Source organism: Rhinopithecus bieti, unplaced genomic scaffold (genome assembly GCF_001698545.2).
Source record: "Rhinopithecus bieti isolate Rb0 unplaced genomic scaffold, ASM169854v2 scaffold_31531, whole genome shotgun sequence".
Classification (NCBI taxonomy): domain Eukaryota; kingdom Metazoa; phylum Chordata; class Mammalia; order Primates; family Cercopithecidae; genus Rhinopithecus; species Rhinopithecus bieti.
This window is the reverse complement of record NW_016814088.1, coordinates 867,763-884,810: the sequence shown is the minus strand read 5'-3', so window position 1 is coordinate 884,810 and position 17,048 is coordinate 867,763. Positions and strand designations below refer to the sequence as shown.

Genomic DNA, 17,048 nt, shown 5'->3' with positions numbered 1-17,048 from the left:
AAAAAAAAAAACCCTTATATGCCTATGGCTTCTAAATCCTAGATCTACAGTAATTCCGCCTATGCAACCCTCCTTCTTTTGAATAAACATTGTACAATCTTCTGGATTTCTGTATGACTTTTTTTCATACTTGTGAATCTGTTTGGAAAGAAAAGAAAAGGAAAGCGGGGGGAAAGCCTTCTGTTTTCATAACGTCTAATCTTTTTCCCCATTGGCATTCACCAGATGTTGCTTTGGATCGGAAGATAAATATTAAAATCTAAGCAAGAACAAAGCGAGCTGTTTACTGGGCAGATTTTTCAGATGTTCTCTTGAACAGTTGAAAAAGACAGGAGATGCTTTGATATGCAGGCTGGCTGGAATCCACAATGGAATGGGCCCTCCAAGAGAGTTGTAGCCCCTACCACGGCCGCCAGTCCACATCCACCCAGCCTACACTCTCTGATGGCTCCATCAGTCCATTAGCCAAGCATATGTGGGGAAGTTCAGGGAGGGAGAAGGTAAGGTTACCTGATAAAGAGGCCCGAGAACGATGGAAACATTGACTCCGCCCAGTGATCTGGCACAAAGAGGCATTGGGAACTTTCCTCACAAATGTAGAGGTAAGGCCATGATTCCAGCATTCGCTCTGTCCCCACGGCAACTGTCAAATCACACTGCACATAGGTGTGTCTGGCAGCCTCACAGCTGTCCTCCTCATGCTTCAGGCTGCACAGGAAAGCCAAGGACACTGCAGGAAACAGTCACCGTTAGGAAAGAACCACAGAGAGAACCGAAGGCCTCCAGTCCGTTTCACAAATGAAGTTCCTGTGTCCTCCCTTGACCAATAGGAATATGAAGTTAGCAGTTTACTTTTTTTAAAATGTATTATGTATGTGTAATGTACACAGAAAAATGCAAGTATCATTTTTGTAAAATATGAATAATCATCATAAAAAAACCTCAGGTAAATTTCCCAGCCAACATAAGATATAAAACACTTGTAATACACTTAAATCTGTGTGTTTCTCCCCAAGTCCATCCCTTTCCTCCTCATTCTCAGAAATAACAACTTGACATTTTTTAAATAGTTTTATCACACATATTTGTATCCCTAAACAAGAGATTGAGTTTTACTTGTTTTTGAACTTTATAAAATATGATACATGATAAAATATTCTTGGGCCTGCTTTTTGCATTCCATATTATATTTTCAAGATTTATCCACATTACTACATATAACTATTGTTAATACATTTTCACTGCTGTTCAATATTGTATTGCATGAACCTACCACAATATATTTATCTATTCTCTTATCAATGAACTTTTGGTATTTCCCAGTTTTGCTACTAAAACATGGACAAAATTTCATGCAGGGTACATGCCCATCAAGAAAATTTCTTATTCAAAGAGTAGGTACAAGTTCAACTTTACAAGATAGTGACATACTGTTTTCCAAAGTAGTTGTGCCATTTTGTTTTCCTACCAGCCATAGTTGTAAGTTCCCATTACTCCATATAATTACAAGCACTTGAAATTATCAGACTCTTAATTTTTGCCAATCAGGTGTGTAAAATAGCATTTCATTGTGGTCTTAATTTGCATTTCAATCATTACTTTTAGGTTGACCAATTTTTTTTTTTTTTTTTTTTTTTGAGACAGAGTTTCGCTAAGTTGACCAGGCTGGAGTGCAGTGGCACAATCTCGCCTCACTGCAACTTCCACCTCTTGGGTTCAAGCAATTCCACTGCCTCAGCCTCCTGAGTAGCTGGGACTACAGATGCACACCACCACGCCCCGGCTGATTTTTTTGGATTTTAGCAGAGACAGGGTTTCTCCATGTTGCCCAGGCTGATATTGAACTCCTGAGCTCAGGCAATCCACCTGCCTCAGCCTCCAAAGTGCTAGGATTACAGGCCTGAGTCACCGTGCCTGGCCAAGTTGACTGATTTTTTATGTTTGGTAACAGTTCATGTTTTCTCTTCTATGAAATTCCTGTTTCTCTCATTTGCCCATTTTTCTATTGGGTTGTTTGTCTCATTGACTTGGATAAGTTTGTGGATTTCTTGATTTTCATATAATTATAAACACTAACATGTTATAGAGATAAAAAGCAAGTATTTGAAGCACTCTGACTCTCAGGCCATTTTTTTCTGGGTCCTGACACACATATAAAAAGCACATCATGAGGCAGACTGGGAACAATCTTTAACTAGAAGATGAACAAAGCTCCACATGAGATGGTTCAGGAGCAGCTCTGTCTGAAAACCTTAATAAAGAGGGAAAAAGAAAAAAAATCTCTGTAGCCCGATTCCTCTGTAGCAAGCCTGCCCATGTGAGTATGCAACAAAGGTTATTAGGGGCCTTGGGGTTAGACCTGTGCTTCCCCGCCTCATTACAGTGTTGCAGCAAGGGTTACACGAGATAAGTACATAGGAGAGGGTTTGTAGTTATGCAATCATGCCCAAAGAGTACTATTGTTGCTGTTATATTCTAAAGCACCTGGCACCTAGGAGGTTGGCTGTGAATGTGTTTTGAATGAATTGGAGCAATAAAAATGACTGACAGTAGGACTCTTGTATGAACAGACAAAACGTAAGAACTTTCCAGTTAGTAAGCCCTAAGGCAAATAAAAACAAGTTCCACACCTATAAAATAATGAATTCATTAAAGGTGATTAAGTAGATGCAAATTGACAAGCTGGATTATGAAAATCACCCAGGGCTGGAGATCAAAATCCACGGGTTTTACTCAGAGTTTTGCCACTAAATAGCTGTGTGCCCTTAATCACTTTCACTCTCCCTGCATTATGGAAAAGTTAAAGTTTCCATGAAAACGGCATGTGGTATAATTCAAGGTATAAATGCAAGAAAGCCAAAGAGCAAAGATTGTGCTCATTTTAAACAAACAGAAAGTATTAGTTTCACCTAACAGGATGTTTTGGCAACTCATTACAGGAACAAGTAAATTTCTCCTATTGTTAGAAGTACAATTTGTGGGGATGGTAAAAATGGGTAACCCCAAAATAGCAAAAGCACTCCCCCTGCCCCACACATGTAAAGAAAACATATTAGTCCTGTGGCACCGGCATAAACAAAACAATAATTAGGAACGTTTGAGTTCGGGGTCATTATCTGTAACCTGGAATGCGAAACATCACTCTATTGTACAAAGTCAAACTGAAGAAAAAAACTCAAAGCATGGGTCAGAATTCAAAGCGACCTTGGTAAATGAGAGAAGTCAACAGAAATAAACAAAAGAACAAATGAAAAGAGTAAGATAGTAAACCACAAAAGAGAAAAGGAAATCATATAAATATGAGGAAAGTCCAGCTGTGTGCAGCCATGGTAGAAACACGTGCGCACACACACGCACCCCTTGGGATAACAGTAGGGAACAGAAAGCTTATTAACCAGCAAGACGGCACTATAATTTTACAGACAAATATGGGATCAGACGATACACAGGCATCTTATGATGTTACCCAATTTGACCAGAACTTGCTTGTATAGAACAGCTTCCTCGTTTGGAGCTTCAAATCAGAAAAGAATGTAGGATTTCAGAGAGGGCTGAGAAGTGAGATACTAAAATGCTTACTTAGAAAGTTTCTGATTCAGTAGGGCCCAAGAATTCACATTTCTAAGAAGCTCCCAGGTGAGGCCCCTGCAGCTACTGCTCCAGGAAGCACACTTCCAGATCCACTGCCATAGAGGAACTGAGATTACTCAGCTTTCCAAAGAACCACCCGCTGATTAAGATTGAAGAAATTAGAGTAGGGGAGCATCCATTAGGCAGAGGATGGATTTCTCTGAGAAGAGCAATTGGAAAACACTAGTAAGGGTTGCTGCTGGGAAATTCTCCTCTGAAAAATCTTTAAAAATACAAATGATTCTTAGCTAACTTGGTTGTACTCAATCCTGTCTGAAAATGGAGAAATTAGTAGTAGTTTCTAGTAATGTCTAAGCCATATCCCTTTTGACAATTTGATGTCCATTATAGACCTACTTCCTAGGGAAAAAAAAAAATACACAATCATATACTCGAAATGCTTCATCCAGTTTCAGCAGGTTAACAGAATCCCCAAATCCCATCTTGGATCTTAAGTAAGAAACCTCTGGAATTGGCTCTCACAATTTCCTCTCAATCTTTAGACATTCTGATTGAAAGTATTTTAAAAGACTTTTTTATGAAAGGAAAATTAGTTAAATTATGCATTTCTCTAGAGTAAGTGTGTATTGCACAATCAATGAGTGTTTGGTGACACCTAGTGGCCATATAAATAGTTACAGTTTCCCACTCATTTTCCTCTTTAAAAAAATTAAGGAATGTTGAGTTCTTTTCTAAATCTTCCTAAACACAATTTTTTCATTATTCTTCCCCTAGAAGTTATAAAACCTAAAATATCACAACTTACCTGACCCTGAAACTTCATTGACTTTTGTCTTATACTAGTTGAAATTAAGTGTTTTGAAATAGTAACACGGGGCTTTTAGAAGTATATTAATTTGAGCAATGTATATGTGAAAGCTTTTGTTAAAAATGTAGCAGTATTAGTTAAAATTAGAGCCTATAAATGTGCAGTCTTAGCTTTCTGTTTCCACTGTTTCCCGATCTTTCATTTATTCCTCATCAAGCATTAATTTTGCACATACCCTCAACAACACTGTTCCAAGCCGAGGAGGTAGAGCAGTGAGTCAAAGAGACAATGTTTTCAACTTCAATCTTCTATTGTGTCTTAAATTTCCCATTGTGGAATCTATCTCTCTTCCATAATGTTGTGCTTATATACATTATGATAACAGGAAACTCAATTTATAGCATTTTAAACAAACATTTTTTTTCTCCTCCCCTTCTTCCTCTTCCCTCTTCCCCCTCCTCCCTCTCCTCCTTCTCGTCTTTGTATAAGACAACACAGCACAAACTTCCATCACAATAGCATTATCCATCATTAAATTCTCGTCCAAGCTCAGGTGATGTGGTGCTTTTATCAGTTTGTAAATCTTTAGCCCACATTCAAGTTGCAGACAAATAAGTTAGGAATAAAACTTACAACACTACACAGAAAGGAGGTATGTAAATGGTTAAGTGCACCGGTACGAGATTAACGATTAGGCAAACAAGATAATCACCTGGCTCAATATAAGCTATCTCAAATGCAGTAAGGCCCTGTAGCAATAACAGGAATTTCTTCCTTCTGACTCTTTTTTCCTGAAGCTCAGGGGGGTATTACCATGTGTTGTGAATCCCCAAGCTTTGCAACTTCCTCTCTCATCTCTTTCCCCACAAAGACATGGCTTCTCACACCACAATTTATATGATGGCTACGCAGCTTAAAGTAGTGAGCAATTGTGGTGTTTTACTGAATAAGAAATAAGTAATTATGTGAACATTGGAGAACAAGAAGACAACATGAGTGTTGGCTCTTTTGCCTGTAATAAGAAACCGAAAACTGAACACACAAAGCTAATTTTCAAGTGATATCCAGCTTGACAATCTCCATCCCTTTACTGGTACCTCCAATAAGCAGATGTCTTCAGCAACCTCACCTCAGAACAAAGCCAAGAGCTTGTTTCCTCCGTGACTCCTATAGCTGTCATTGAAACTAATATTCAGAATTCAGAATTACTTCCTCCGTCATCCTAAGACTGCAGTTAAGAACACAGGTGAGAAGTGTTTCAATATTCATCTAACACTGACCTATTAATATGACAAAAGTTATTATGAATCATTGTAACAGGTGGCCCCAGATTCTAACAATCATTTTATATGGGGAGTAGAGAAATTCTTTTCCTAGGCACACATAGAGAAATTAGTAGTCAGTACAGCATTAATCACAAAAATAGAATTAACCAAAGAATATCAGTCCCATATATATGCTTTAAAATATATGTGTGTGGCATCTTTACTCACCATCCAGGGGCAGAACCAAGCAGCTGAAGGCAGACACTGTAGCATTAGCCAGGACTCGGCAGGGAGCACCACACACAGCAGCTGAGACATTCCCTGGAGAAAATCCTGCTCCAAACACATGCACCAGCCTTCCACCCAGGCAGCCTTTAAAGACAAAGGTACAAGCTCATGATCATACATGCAAACCTCCCTTCCTTACTCAACTCAGAATTCAAACCTTTGCTTCCTCACTACCCATCCTTCTTTTCACATCCTCAGAATTCACACAACTGGCTTGAGGTGCCTGCTGGCCTCAGTTTCCTCTCCACTCAGGCTCTGGCCTTGGTTCTGTCTGATCCCAATCACATTCAACACTCTATTGTGCTTTATATAGAAAACTAATGCTTATTTATAGTTTTTAAACTTTTTATTCAAAGAGCCATAAAATGAAAGCAAAATTCCCCAACCACCTGACTCCCTCCCTGGAGGTATACAGGTATAGAGTCTCTTATGGCTCCTTCCAGAATTTTTAAGCATCTATGTTTCTGATTCAAAGGATTATTCTATCCATATTATTCTAGAACTTGCTTTTTTGCTTCAAAGTATAGCACAGATATTTTCCCAAAACTCTATGGATACAGTTCATTTTAATAGTTACTTAGAATTCCATTATAGGGCCATGCTACAATTTATTTGACTATTTTTCTATCAATTGAAATTTCCATTATTTCTCCTCTTTTGCTATTGTTAATAGTGATGCAACAACAGTACATGTTTTGGGACATTTGTATGAGTAAAACTAATCCACATTTCTACTTCACACTGAGATACAGAGTTCGTATCACTACTGCCTTCATACCAAGTCTAGGTGGTACTTGACTAACTCAAAAATAATGCTTTTGTTTAAGACGCATTTCTTATTTTCCTGCTCTTCCATCATAAAAACATGGAATCTCCGAGAGTAGAAAGGGGAATTTGGGGATCATCCAGTCCAAATTCCTTTATCAAATAAGGAAGCTGGGTTTTAGAAAAGTCAAGCATAAGTTAGCTAAATTAGTGACAGACTAGAGCCAAATCCCAGTCCCCACAGTGTTCCACCAAGCTGAGACTAAATTTGTTCTGAGAAATGTCTTAGTTAGTACTTCGTCAGTCTAAGATTCTGTTTCTATAATTTTTTCTATACTTTCTAAATCATAACTAAATTTGAACTATCTGAACTATCTCAAGTGCAATAAGGCTTTAAGTGAATAGAAATTGAAATCTTTTCTTCACTGGAAGGAAAGGCTAGGCAATTTTTGGTATATCTAAAGGGAGAAAACAGTTTAATTGTTCTATACATTTGGCTTATTATTGTTGAAATATGAGTCCACTTGTGAAATATTACAAAATGATAAAAAAAAATACTTAATAAATTTTAAACAATGCAAATTGGCAGACAGGGTCTAAAACTAAGTGAAGGCATTCATGTTCTTAAATGATCAAATTATGCTCTTACAAATGGTGTTATTTAATTTAAAATACAAATTTAAAATACAAATCCAGTTGTATTTTACAAATTTAAAATACAAATTTAAAACACAAATTCAGTTAATGCATCAAATTAAAATACAATCAAACATTTGCACAGTTCCTTTGATATGCATAGTTTCTGTGAAACTGTGCATATGGAGTGAAATGCACAGTTTCCTTGATAAAAATAAATTTAAAAAGCTTCATAAACAGAGCATAACAAAGACAAGCCTCAGGAAGAAATTGGGATTGTAAGAAGCCAGTGGGCTTCTCTTTCCTTCCATCAGGCAGATCATGTTAATTTTCTACTTCCCAGAAGTGAAAGGAGCTACCAATTCATTTACATAAAGTGTGCTGTCTTATTTGCTTGACTTACCAAAGTTCTCCTTCACTGCTGTAATAATAACTCTTGAAGTGAACACCAGGACAGATGAGGCCCACCCTCTGATGCAGTCATAGCCTCTGACGTGGTACTCCCCGGCCGGAAGGGAAGGGACCACGCACTGAAGAACAGTATGGTTACCAGAGACACCCATGCAGGGTGACATTCCTATAAAAATGTCAATGTTTGCAGCTCCTGAGATCTGGGCCACTGCAAAGGTTAAAATGCCATCGCTCTGAGAAATAGAGATCAATTCTGGGGTAAAGGCATTGCTATAACCAATGACTCCTATGTGATACCAAAGTCCATCTACCTCTATTTCCAGAGCAGCAGAGCCATTCCCTGTGGGAACAATGCACTGGATGAGCTCAGCACCAATGTTCACCATCAGGCAGGCCTGCTGGTCAATGTAGACTGACGTGGTGTTCTGTCCTCTCAGGCCTGTGCCCTCTATGGTCAAGAGGCTTCCACCATGTATGCTGAAATTCTTAGGAAAATAATGGAACACTTGGGGCATAATGTAGAAGTGTCTGGAAACATTACCAGAACAAGCATACCCATTTCTTGTATAAAAAACTGACAGGTAGTGGGGTCCTGGGGCCAAGTCTCTTGTCTGGCACGCAACGTGGCTTGCATTAAAAAAAGTTACATTGCAAAGAAGTTGATCATCCACAAACACCATTGGCTCATCAGCTGTGGTGCCTAATCTCTGACCCCTAATCAGCACAGTGGTCAGAGACCCACTGGTGTTTGTGGACAAGGTGTCCATGACAGGACTTGTCTCTTCCCGTACGAAGAGAGTGCAATTCCCGTGACACTCACTGGTTATCCCATTGACCAGGACCGTGACATTCAGGGAGAAGGAGGCTCCAGGCAAGGGGTCACCCTCCAGGCTAACCTGGCAGAGAATGGTGTGGTCTCCCAAACTCAAAATCACACAAGTAAAAGGACCCGAGAGGTCAACCTGAACTGACCTCATTCTAGAGTTAAGAAGTAACCCCCTCACAGTGAGTATGGTCCCACCACATGCCGAGCCCTGCGATGGGAAGATGGCCATTATCCGAGGCGTCACTGCAAATTGCTGGGGCACCGCAGACATGTTAGCAAATCCCATCTGCTTCTGACGTACTTGCAGAGGATAGATGCCGGCCTCCAGACTGTGAAGAGGGACGGAGCATCCAGACAGGCTTGAGTTACCCTGGAAGGACTGTGTCTCAGCATCACAGTTCAGGTTCCCCAGAAGGATGACTGAGTTGGAAAGGTTACTTCCTCCCACATGCAGGCTCAGGCTGCTATTTGTGATTTCGCCTTGCATGGCAGTGACTACTGGTGTTGCTGCTGCTTCATACATGAAAATGAAGCCATTCCCCACCAAGCTTGGTGAAGGACCGTGGGCGAAGGACCTGTTGCCAGCCCAGACCTCCACGGCAGCTGGGACAGTGGGAGCGCCTGCATCGGGTATCTGGGGGGCCGGCAGCGTCTCACACCAGATGCTCGCCTCCGTTAAGTTCACAATGTCACAGGACCGATTGCCCACAAGTACCCAAACCAAAGCCGGGTCCCTGCTGAAGCCTACTCCTGAGATGCTGAGGATGGTCCCTCCTAAAGTATGAATATGGAAAACAAAATATTACAGCTGATATTCTGAACTAAGAACTCACAGCACCTGCGGAAGTCCTAGGGCAATTAAGTGGAAGGTAGGGCATGTGTTAGTGAAACCTCAATTATTTTTTCTCACCCACACCAATGCTAAATTTGTAATTATTTAGACAGGAGTCAGATGTGGTAAATTCACATAACAGTAAAATAATACAAATTGTTATATAGGAAGGATGTCTTTAACACAAACTTTTCAAGTACCTTTGTATATCCTAGAAGTCACCACTTTAATCAACTTACACACTAATGAAAAATCAAATTTCTTAGTCTTCTTATCATATGTTATATTATTGGACATATTATCCCATATGCTATATATAGACTATTTGTACATTGTCCTGTATACATTCAACTTACATGCTAATGAAAAATCAAATTCACTGAAGTCTTTTATCTTTTATATTGTTCTATATAACAGTCCAATATTCCACATATTATACATTCCATTATATTCTATTTATTGTAGCATATGTTCTATATTCCATATACAGGAGGGACATTAAAAGTCATTGCATCGTGCTGGTAAATTTGCTGCTACCTTCATAGAATCTTTGCCTTGCTCTCCAGTAGAGAGGCCACCAAAGATCAAACCCCGTCTTCAGGACAGGATTGGAGTAACATGACCCACGGCATAACCAAACTGCAACGTGGCTTTTAGGAGGATTTTACTATACTCAAAAAGGATAATGTGCTATCTTATAAACAATCACAATGATCATTGACATGTCACTAGATCGCTTTCCATTCTTTCTGAAAACAGTTTTAGAGATTGGTCTATTTGTCTTGTTCTTCCATCTCCCATATCAGCAAGTGTGTTTCTATTTCTGAGTCCTTCATCTGTCTCTCATGGAAAGTGAAGTCCCACAGATTCAATCCTCCCCTCCTTGCATACACAGCATCTAAAGGGTGAATGCAGGAAATGCTGCTCTTGTTTTTCTCATATTCACCCTAGAGTGCCACCCATCAGATGCTTCATCCTCTTTTCATTAGAAAAACAGGCACATCTCGGCCGGGCGCAGTGGCTCATGCCTATAATCCCAGCACTTTGGGAGGCTGAAGCGGGTGGATCACCTGAGGTCAGGAGTTCGAGACCAGCCTGGCCAACACGGTGAAACCCCGTCTCTACTGAAAATACAAAAATTAGCCGGGCATGATGGTGGCTGCTTGTAATCCTAGCTACTTAGGAGGCTGAGACTGGAGAATCACTTGAACCTGGGAGGCAGACACTGCAGTGAGCCAAGTCGGCACCATTGCACTTCAGACTAGCCAACAAGAGTGAAACTCTGTCTCAAAAAAAAAAAAAAAAAAAAAAAAAAAAAAAAAAAAAAAAAAAAAAAAAAAAAAAAAAAAAAAAAGAGAGAAGAAGGAGAAGGAGACTGAGGAGGAGGAGAGGAAGAGGAAGAAGAAAGAAGAGAAAGAAGAAGGAGGAAGAAAAAGGAGGAGGAGGAGGAAAAAGAAGAAGAAGAAGAAGAAGAAGAAGAAGAAGCAGCAGCAGCAGCAGCAGCAGCAGCAGCGGCAGAAGAAGAGGAGGAGCAGCAGGCACAGGCATATCTCCTTATCATAAAAATTCTTTAATTTCCTGAGCAAATGAATCACCAAGTTTTAACACCCTTTTAAAAACACCCCTCAGTTCCTGAAGCCTGAGGAAAGTTTCTCTCCTGTTTCCCCTCTCTCTGACCTCACTGGCAAATTAATCCAGAAACAAAGTCTGAATATCCAGCAAATAGAATTGCTGGATAATTGATAACAGTCACATATGAGCCACTCACCCAGCAGGGACCCACAGCAAGGCTCGATGCTGAAAACTTCAGTGAGGTACTGGATGTGGAGATCAACCCTACAGAAGATAGGGAGATGGTAAAGAAATAACTGACAGAGAGAGATAAGAAAGAGTAAGCCAGAAGAGCCATATGCATTTTGAGGAGAAGAGCAAACTGTCTGTGTAAGGTCTCTAAGATTTGTTCCAATGTTACAATGTTCATGTCTTTAACCCCTAACTTCTGAGGGAAAAAGAAAATACCTAACTCAAAACTAGAATGACCTAGCTGAATGCTAGACCATCATACAAACCTAAAATTAGGGCAAGTGGCCTCCTCACCCTTGTGAGTGAATGCTGATCCCATTGATAGAGACAGAAATTCTGTGGAGGCCAGCTGGCAGTGCAGGCAGTGCCACCTCCAGGCCCCACGCTGACTGTGTGTGAACCAGAGCCAAGGCATCCTGGATGTGGACTTCCACATCCAAATCCGTATAGTTCACCAGCCTCGCCACTCCAATGACCAGGGTATCACCGCCTGTGTTGAGAAGAATCCATTAGCCTCTGAGATGTGGGGTTTGTGGGCTCAACCATCTATTCAATTCTAAAACTGTCTTTTTTGATTAAATACACAGTCACCCCTATGCATAATACTCTAAGAGTTTTGATACCAACCTAAATTTTTCAAGAAACTTCTAACAACTTTTTTTTTTTTTGAGACAGGTCTCATTCTGTCACCCAGGAGTGCTGTGGTGCAATCTTGGCTCACTGCAGCCTCGATCTCCAGGGCTTAAGCATTCCTCCTACCTCAGCCTCCCAAGTAGCTGGGATTACAGGCATGTGCCACCATACCCAGCTAATTTTTGTACTTTTTGCAGCAACAGGGTTTTGCCATGTTGCCCAAGCTGGTCTCAACCTCTTGGGCTCAACCAATCTACCTGCCTTAGCCTCCCAAAGTGCCGGGTTTACAGGGGAAAGCCATGTTGCCTGGCCAAACAACTCTTTTAACAGAGATATGGTCTATAACCTCAATGGTATAAAGAGAAAAATTGGCAGTACGATTGTATTCAAGAGACACTAACTTATTTCCATGCAAAGGCAAACCAAGAAGTTTGCAGAGCTAACAGTCTTTATAACCAGCAAATAGCACCACATATTGGTTTCTCAACCTCCACTTTTCTACTGGTAGAAGACTGAAGCTATATTTGAGTGTGCACTGAACCTTACAGTAATGCTGTATATGAGTTTAGTAGCTCATAACTGACAGAGTACTTTCATGTATGCTATCCAACTTGGTCCACACACTATCCTGATTATTTATATGGGGCAATTAATATGACTGGCATTTTGCATTTGAGGAAACTAAGCTCAGTAGCCACAGCCTCATGGCTATTAATAATTATTAAAAAGAATTTTTTTTTTTAAGTCAAGGACTGAGCCCAGTCTTCTGTCTTGCATTTCAATGCCTTTTTAGTTTAATTAGCAACTCTATTAAAGTATGTACACTATGGGCACTTTCATGCAATTTCTTTTAACTCAAATATTTATTGAGTACTATGAGGAAAATGCCACAAGGGGCACAAAATAAGTTAAAAACAGACCCTGCCCTCAAAGAAGCCTTAACGTAGTAAAATAGGTGACAAAATGGCTTCAGTAAAAGATATACTATAAGAGAGGTGAAAATTAAGCACTGGGATTGCTCAAATCAGAGCAACATTATGAATATCAGGAAAGATGGAATGGGCAAGATGAGAGTTGAATTGGAGTTTGAAAGATAAATCTGAAAAGAAAGCCATAGAGAAAAGGGCGCTTATCATTTGTTTCTAGAAATTCCACGGTTTTGTCCAAAACTTTTCATAGCACTTTTTCAACCAGTGGCTTGGAGAGAAAAAAAGAGAATTGGGTGACATTCTGGAAGGTACAGGTAGGGTTCTGTTGTGGGGATAGGCCAAGTTGACAGTGGTTCTAGGGCCAAAGACCAAGAAAGCCAAGCCAGAGGGATGTCTGCTTAACTCAGTGGATGGTAGTGACCACCAAAGACTTCTAAGCAAGGAAAAGATATGATTAAAACTGTTCTTCCAGTCTATAAGATAAATTGAAAAGATAGACGAGGAGAAATCCAATCTGCAGAAAATTATAGTCTTAATCAAGTGGACCAAATCAAGTGGGCAACAGCAGGAATGGAAATAAATGTCCTCACCTTTCCTGTGTCCCAGTGTGGCCACTGAGACATGGCTTGGACTAAAGCATCTCTAACTCCTTTAGCCTGTAACGTTTGAGGACTACTGCAGATCTGGTATCTATGGCATGCCATGGCCAATTAGATGAGGAGGAGAAAGAGGTTGCTTGAAAGAGAAAAGTCAAAGAAGAGGGATGTGGTGTGGTGGGAAGACTGTGAATCTGCATTCAAATCCTTGATCTGCCATTTTACTACCTCTGTGACTTTGGGTGATTTACTTACAGCTCCCAAAGCCTTGGATTTTTCATCAATAACATGGTTAATAAAGCCCATCCCATGTGGTTTGTTGTAAGGATTAGGTTAGATATTCTGGGAAAGAATCTGGCATGATATAGTACACAAGAATGCCTCAACTTTATTTTCTTCCTTGCTCCCCATTCTCTTGACTGCAAGTCTTCCCAATATCTACTGGGAAGTCTGAAGCTTCAGTGTAGTGAGTTCAAGGGATTTCAGTGCTGATCAAGGAAAAAGACATGACTATGAAGTGGCAGTAGCAAAAAAACAAGCAGTATGTGGGTGGTGTTTTGACAGATTCACAGAGGAGGAGGAAGTCACCCAGCATAAGACCTTCCACAGGCAACAGTACAGGGCCCCCATCCAGAAAGGGAAGAAGGCAAGGGAACTGGGAGGAGGTGGGAAGATGAGAGAGCGGGGCTCTGTGTCCAGATGACATCACTCAGTAGCCTGCTGAGTAGCCTCTGGGACAGAGAGCTCCAAAGGCATCAGTGGCTTAGGGTATTTTATAGCCCCAGGGTTTCTTACCTATGGCTGATTGATGGGTGCAGTTTCATGGGGCATGCAAAGCAAGAGGACTTTAAATGGCTAAAAATATGCTTATTTTGGCTACATTGAAAACAAGTGGATGTGTAAAAGTTTGAATTTAGCATTGGCAGGCTTTTGAGCTAATGGATCCTGGGGTGCTATGAAGAAGTAAAAAAAAAAAAAAAAAAAATAGGGCCAATAGACAGGGCCTTTCTTTGGCTTGTTTATAAAGCATTCAATATCTGGCAAAATGATGGCATTCACTTCAACAAAGATTTATTGGTGCTTACTCTGTGTCAATTCCTGGACCAGGTACTTTTACCTGCTTTATCTCCTATTTTCATGATTACCTTGAAAGAATTATTCCCACCTATCAAATGAAGGAACTGAAGATAAAAGAAGTTACATATCTTACCCAAGGAATATAGTAAGTTCAACTAAATTTGGCCTAAGGCTGTCTCTGTACCTTGAGTCTCTACATAAAGAATGGCAACCCAACTTTGTGATAAACTGAAAGCCTCAACTACCTGAGCCTCAGTTAATTACAGGCTGCCAGTTGATCAGACCATGCTCCAATCCAGTAAGGCAAACAGGGAGCTGTTTCTGGCCTCACTTCCATTTTCTGTCTATAAATGCTGCCTGCTCATGTGGCAGAGTGCAGCTCTCTGAATCTTTTCCGGTTCAACAAGTTACTATTAGTCTTTGTTCAAACAAACTCTGTTAAATTTAATTTCTTGAAAGTTCTTCTTTTTAACAAGTGGTTGGGCTGGGATTCATGCAGATTCCATTTTTCCTGACTGTAGAATCTAACACTAAAGGTCCTGCACATCAAATTCACCACCACCCCCCATCCTTGGTCCCTCTTATGCTTTTATTTTCATTTCATCTCAGCCTCACAGTCATCATCAACATCATCTCTTGGATGGACATGTGCAGCACTCCAACTTAAAAGAGGCATTCCCAGAAGGCTACTACACTTTGTGGATTTTATAACATGTTCCTCTTTTTTCTGCTTGTAGAAAGATTTAAATGCAAGCATAAATTTTTAAAAGAATGCATTACATTGTATGTATCAACAACATAACTTTTGGAGCTCTTGGTCAATTGTCAAGCTAATCCTAGATGCCTCTGAGGCACTGATATAACATATTTATTCTTTTCATTACAGGTAAGAAATTTTATTAAAAGCCAAAAATCACTGAAATCTGAATATAACATGTAGCTCCCCCTCCCTTTTCTACCTCATTGGGAAGAATCTATACCACTAAGGAATTTTACACACTTCAGTCGCCTGAGGCAGCAAATTCTTCTTCTGCACTATCTGAGCTGAATAATATTGGAAGCTAAAGGACACTTCTCTTTATTTATGTACTCTTGGGCTATGGAAAACGAAAATAGTACCAGAAAAATTCAGTTCAGGCTTTTTCTTTGGGAAATATCATGATTTTTTTACAATAAACCCTTAGATAATGACTACCACAAACCCTGTTATCTGGCATTCAGTTCACCAGAAAGGGAACTTACCTGCTACTCTTCCAAATCTATATGGAATTACATGATAATAAATTATTATAATTCTACCTTATCATATCCTCTGAATCATCAAAGAAAAATTATTTCATGTAGTAGGTGCTAATGAGTCCATTATTTTTATACACAGAATGTCTCAAGAAACAAGAATTCTAAGTTAATCAGAATATCCTATTCTCTAATCATATTAAATAACTGCTACAATAGAACCTGCTGTCAAAAAGCAGTATTTTACAGTTAACTACAAGTAGATAAGTACTTGGTATATACAAACAGATGACCTGTGTTCAAGTTTTAGACAAATTACTTATTCTCTTCATTCCTTAATTTCCTTATCTGTAAATTGAAGCTAATAATCCTATAAATTAGTGGCAAGGATTAAATTACATCTATTATATGTTTATGCTATCATTATTGTCACTTACTAAATGCTCGAGAAATATATTTTGAATTGTAACTTTTGGATTCCCACATCCTTTTCATGATGGAAACGGTCCCATCTGTACAATGGTTCCATTTTACAGATGGAAAAGCAAATATCAGGAGATTGATTTGATGATGGCTAAGATGAAAAAAGCAATCTCCCAGTTTTCAGGAAAAAACTTAAATCCAAAATATAATAAATTTCAGAGGACATTGAATGCCCTTTTTATAGGATCAATGCTCTAAGAAGAAAAAGATCTTGCAGTATCACATATTTTACCTGCTATGTTGCTTGTGTTTCTGCTTAGAGTCACAATAACTGGATTTAAGGAAGAGACATATGTAAATGCTCTGGGAAGAACTGCAGAATGGTTCCCTCTGATCACAGTCACATTCACAATGTGTCCATCTTTCCCCTGAAAAATCAATTTTAAAAATTAAACCTCAGTTTTATTTTAAAGTGGGACTGACTTAAGGGAAGAGAACTCCATATAGAATTACTTTTAAAAGTTAATTTTAAGAAAGTTGTTTTTAAAGGGTATATTTGCTACTTCCAAGTCTCTCTCTTCCCCTAAACCCTGCACACCCTCCCCATCCTGTCCCCCGTCCCCAACACAGAGTGATAAGTGCTTGGACTAGTAGTCAAGTGCAGTGTTAGATGCATAAGGACATGCCCTAAGGGGTAAATAAGAATTATTTGCAATTAACACACCAATTGTTTCTGCAAAAGTATGGCAATTTCAAATAAATATCTATACCTAGCTAAACTATCCATCAAGTATGAGAGTACTCTCAGGCATGTGAGAACTCAGAAAATTTCTCCATGAGACGTTCTTTTATAGGATGTACTTATGGTTATTATCTCATAAAATAAATAATAATTTAAATATATATAATTTATATTTAATATAAAATAT

General features: G+C 39.4%; 1 protein-coding gene across 1 annotated transcript in view; it reads right to left on the bottom strand.

Moving 5' to 3' along the window:
* Positions 1-17,048, bottom strand: part of PKHD1 (PKHD1 ciliary IPT domain containing fibrocystin/polyductin) — a 484,394-nt gene that overhangs the window by 409,785 nt on the left and 57,561 nt on the right. The window contains 6 exon segments of the mRNA XM_017849608.1: positions 511-730; positions 5,893-6,036; positions 7,757-9,364; positions 11,191-11,258; positions 11,520-11,715; positions 16,412-16,547. Coding sequence (XP_017705097.1) covers positions 511-730; positions 5,893-6,036; positions 7,757-9,364; positions 11,191-11,258; positions 11,520-11,715; positions 16,412-16,547 — 2,372 coding nt within the window.